At 60.1% G+C, this 4,595-nt stretch overlaps 1 protein-coding gene across 1 annotated transcript; it reads left to right on the top strand.

Annotated features, from left to right (window-relative positions):
• The first annotated feature begins 239 nt into the window (after positions 1–239).
• Positions 240–3,148, top strand: FHL3 (four and a half LIM domains 3). Its single transcript, XM_009977301.2, has 5 exons — positions 240–425; positions 499–673; positions 1,289–1,458; positions 1,633–1,819; positions 2,906–3,148. Exons 1-5 carry the CDS (start codon positions 270–272, stop codon positions 3,055–3,057), a joined length of 840 nt encoding a protein of 279 aa, XP_009975603.1. The 5' UTR covers positions 240–269; the 3' UTR covers positions 3,058–3,148.
• Positions 3,149–4,595: the final 1,447 nt, after the last annotated feature.

The following is a 4,595-nucleotide window of genomic DNA, read 5'->3' as shown; positions in this document are numbered from 1 at the left end:
GCTTGTAAAACACCCACCCTGCCTAACACTTTCCCTCCGAAGAGTGTAGTTGGAGCAACATGTGCGATGCTGTTTGCTGGGATGTGGCTTCATAGCTGGGCTACCCTGACCCGATCGTGGCTGGCTGTTGGCTCAGCGCAGGGATTTGCGGTCCGTGCTCTCTGGAGATGCCAGGGCTGTGCAGGCACCACTCGGGCTGTGTAAGCTGATCCTGACCCAGCATCTCTGCTGATCTCTTAGCAGGTGAAGGAGGCCCTCAGACTGGCACCATGACGGAGTGCTTTGACTGCGACAACTGCAAGGAGTCCTTGTACGGGCGCAAGTACATCCAGATGGACAACGGCCCGTACTGCATCCCCTGCTACGATGCCCACTTTGCCAACACCTGCGATGAGTGCAAAGAGCTGATCGGCCACGACTGCAGAGTGAGTATGGGACCCTACGGCAGGGCAGCTCCTGGGGCAGTCAGTCCCCTCCTCATCTCGCTGTCCTCCCCAGGAGCTGTACTATGAGGATCGCCATTACCACGAGCACTGCTTTCGTTGCTTCCGCTGTGACCGCTCTCTGGCCGACGAGCCGTTCACCTGCCAAGGAGAGGAGCTGCTGTGCAATGACTGCTACTGCAACGAGTTCTCCTCCAAATGCGTTGCCTGCGAGAAGACAGTCATGCCAGGTAGGAGCGAGCAGACTCGAGCACTGCAGTTTGTTCCCAGTCCCAGTGGCGTCAGCCAGGGCTGCAGGGTCCAACACCAGGGCAGCAAGGAAGAGAGCTGAATTTCTGCTCTCCTGCCCCACTGTCACTGCCCAGGGCGGGCCAGGTGCTTTGCTTGTCTTGTGAGACAGAGGATCCCAAGCTGCCATCACCACAGCAGCCCCGTCTGTCTGTTCCCCTTTGTCACGGGGAAGTGAGCCGGGGAGGAGATTAGAAAGAGTTCCCTGAGCATTTTCTGGTGTGTGCTGACGAGGAGAGAAGGAATGACTGAAGGTGTGTGATCATCTCTGGAGATGGCCTGAGGCAAGGGAGTACCTTTGCTTGGCCATTCTGGAACCATCCTCAGATGCAGGTTACAACAGGCGTCTCTGCTGTGGCCGGTGTGCTGGTGCTGGGGGCCTGTTCCCGCAGCCCTGTCCTTGCAGCTGGATGGGCCTGGGGTCCTGTGCTGCCAGGGGGAGGGCGGGCATAGAGCTGGGTGTGCAGGACTGTAGTTCATCCCACACAGCCGGCTGTGTGCTCTAGGCGTGCACGTGTTGCTCCCTCCTGTCACACTGCGGATGCCTCTCTCTGCAGGATCCCGTAAGCTGGAGTATAACGGACAAACCTGGCATGAGCATTGCTTCATATGCAGCAGCTGCCAGCAGCCCATCGGGTCACGATCCTTCATCCCAGACAAGAAGGATTATTACTGTGTCCCCTGTTATGAGAACAAGTTTGCTCCTCGCTGCACTCGTTGCAAAAAGGTATGTCTGTCCCGACAGCCCAAAGCCCCTGAGTTCTCTGATCCAGGGACACGTTCCCCGCTCCTGTCTCAGCCCCACGGGAGCAGAGTTCGGGTGCCAGCACCCCAGCCAGCCGCCGGTTGTGCGCCGCAGCGCATTTCCCACGTGTCGCCAGTGTGTGCTCTCTTCCCGCAGACCCTGACCAAGGGAGGAGTGACTTACCGGGATGAGCCATGGCACAAGGAGTGTTTCGTCTGCACGGGCTGCAAGACCCCCCTGGCCGGCCAGCAGTTCACCTCCCAGGATGACAACCCGTACTGCATCAAGTGCTTTGGGAACCTCTATGCCAAGAAGTGCAGCGCCTGCACAAAGCCCATCACAGGTGAGCAGAGCGGCAGAGCAGGGCATGGCCCACCCGCCCTGTTTCCAGATGTGCTGTGACTTCTCTGGGTGCACGTGTGAGCCAGGCCCATGTGATGCTCATCCTCGTCTCCACTGCGCAGGCTGGCTCAGGTGTCTCCAGGCACTTCAGACCTCCTGGGGGCAAATCCTGGCGAGTGCAGGGTGCCCTCAGGCATGTCCCCCCCAGAAAGGAGGGCAGCATGAGCCCTCCCAGTGTGCTCCTGTGGCTCCAGCTTGCCTTGCTTGAGGCTGGTTGCCACGTCCTGTGGAAAGATTGCTCACAGATAGGGAAAGCCAGAGACTTCAGCCATAGCTGGAGCAGCAACTGCTGTGGGGGTATCTGGGCCTGCCAAAGACAGGGGAAGCAGGGGATCCACTTCCGCAGAAGCCCCGGGGAGGGTCTGGCCTCTTCCATGTCCTCCCCCACTTGACCTTTCCCTTTGCAATTCATGTCTCGTGCCGCTGGGAAGGCGAAGCCAGGAATGGGCTGGTGCCCAGAGGATGACTCTTGCTGAGGACTGGGCAGCTCCTGGGCACCACCCCGCTTCCGTCTGGTCCTTATCAGAGTGTCCCGGCCCCAGGGAGAAGGGGATCGCAGCCCACAAGCTGGCACAAGCCCACTGCCGGCAGAGGGAGGGAGTTGCCCGCAGAGCCTCTGCAGGAGCCCGGGGCTGGGCTGGTGGCAGGAGGGCTCTTCCCAGGATTTCACTAGCACGATCCCTGGAAGGAGCTGCTCTGGATGGTGCTGCTGAGAGCTCCTGACAGCCTCATCCTTTGCTGCAGTGGTGCAGCTCTGCTCCCCGCTCCTCTTTGCAGAGAAAACGGTGATTCTGGCCTGGGGGTCTCAACCTGCAAAATCTGACATGACACCATGTTGTTCCTTTCCCCCCCCGAAGAGTGGAGATTTGTGTTTCAGATGGTTTTGGTACTGTGGGGTGTTTGGGTGGCATGGTGCAGGACTGCGTGTGAACACCTGACTCGGAGATGAACAGGACGAGACAGTCAGTGCGGGAACCTCGTCGCCGTTTCCCCGGGCGTTCTAATGCCCACCCTGTCCCTCCCGCAGGCTTTGGCGGTGGTAAATACGTCTCCTTTGAGGACCGTCACTGGCACCATAACTGCTTCAACTGTGCCCGCTGCAACACCTCGCTGGTTGGGAAAGGCTTCATCCCTGACAACGATGAGATCCTGTGCCGCGACTGCAGCAGCGACCTATGAGCCTGTGAGGACACCGTGGGGCAGGGGCTTCTCTGTTCTTCAGGGTCTTTGTGCCAGATGCCCCAACGGCATTTCAGGGGCAGGGCACAAGGCACAGGAGATGAGGGCCGACCCCGAACCGCGGTGTGTTCAGGAGGTTCCTGTGCTCCTCCTTGAAGGCTAGAGTACGCTACGCTACGGCTCTGTGCAGAGTCAAAGCTAAATAAAGTTGAAAAAGGAGCTTCAAGACCCCCCATTACTTACTCTTTCTTTTGCTTCCTGTCTGAGCAGGCACGAGCTGAGCCCAGGGCCCCAGCTGAGCACAGAGCAGCACCTTCAGCGTTGGGCTGCTGGATCTGCACGCTGGCAGCATGTGTTCGTTCCCCCTGGCACAGTGCTGACTTTCCTCTTTTCCCATGTGCTTCCCTTGCTCTGTGTGATCCAAGACAGCAGCTCCTGGTCCGTGCGGCTTGGCTGGGCTGGCCTGCCTGGCAGGTGGCTCTGTAGCACGGCTTTTTCTGTACGCTTGGCCGGCCTGTGGCAACCCGGGCATGGAGGGCACTGTCTGCCCTGTGTGGGGGCACCAGGCTGGAGTGTGGCCAGAAGAGCATGTGTCCTGCCAGACGGGATCCTTCTCCAGGTTTCTGTAGCCACCTCGCCATCTGCGGGCCAGACCCTCTGCTCTGCACATCTCTGAAGGTGCTCTCACTCAGATGGGGATGAGCAGCTCAAATCGCATGCAGGTACGGGACGTTCTGCCCCACCACCTCCCTGCCCTGTTCCCGTCCATCTGTGCACGGCAGCTCTGTGGAGTCTGAGCTGGAGCTGGGGGGTATGGGCTCGCTGGAGGTGCCCCCTGAGATTTGCCCACCCGAGCCCCAGCAAAGGGCTGAGAGCACTGAGGGCTTTACTCCTGCTCCATCCCTCTCGTAGGGAGCCGTGGGACGAGGAATGCCCCACGGAGCCCAGCTGCCAGCGACACAGGGGGCACCGAAGACCTTCAGTAATTTGGGGAGGGGAGCACTGCCCAGGGGCTGTGGCTGCGCTCGGTTGCTGCTGGCAGTGCTGAAGGGGAGGGTCTGGGGGATGACGGGGCTGCAGCACGGAGGTGCGCCGAGGGAGCAGCCAAGGTGTCCGCAACCTGCTCCGGACACGGCTGAGCGTCCCCCGCTGCGGCGGGCAGAGTGTGGTGGCTACCCCAGCCGCACCCATCCCTCGCTGTGTCCCAGACAAGAAGCAAAGCAGAGGTGGCACCGGGGCTGCCCTGAGAGGGGCTTTGCATCTCCCGAGTCCCCGCGTTGGCCCTAACTGTGCAGAATAGGACGTCTTGAGCCATCCCAGACTGGCAAAAAGGCTTGAGCCGTCCTTGCCCGGCGGCTGAGCTGGCCCTGGGTCCCCTGAGGCCCCTCTGCAGTGGGATGCTCGTACCTGCCTTGTTTCTACACCCCTTTTGCTTCTGTCTTGCTGGGACACTTATGCGGACCCTGTTTTCCTGCTTAGACAGCCACGTGCTTCTCTAAAGCATCTTCTGGTTTGCTTTTTTTCCCCTTTTGTACTCC

The sequence above is a fragment of the Tauraco erythrolophus genome, chromosome 24, assembly GCF_009769465.1.
Source record: "Tauraco erythrolophus isolate bTauEry1 chromosome 24, bTauEry1.pri, whole genome shotgun sequence".
Taxonomy (NCBI): Eukaryota; Metazoa; Chordata; class Aves; order Musophagiformes; family Musophagidae; genus Tauraco; species Tauraco erythrolophus.
Note: the sequence above shows the minus strand (reverse complement) of the source record. Positions and strands in the feature narration are given on the sequence as shown.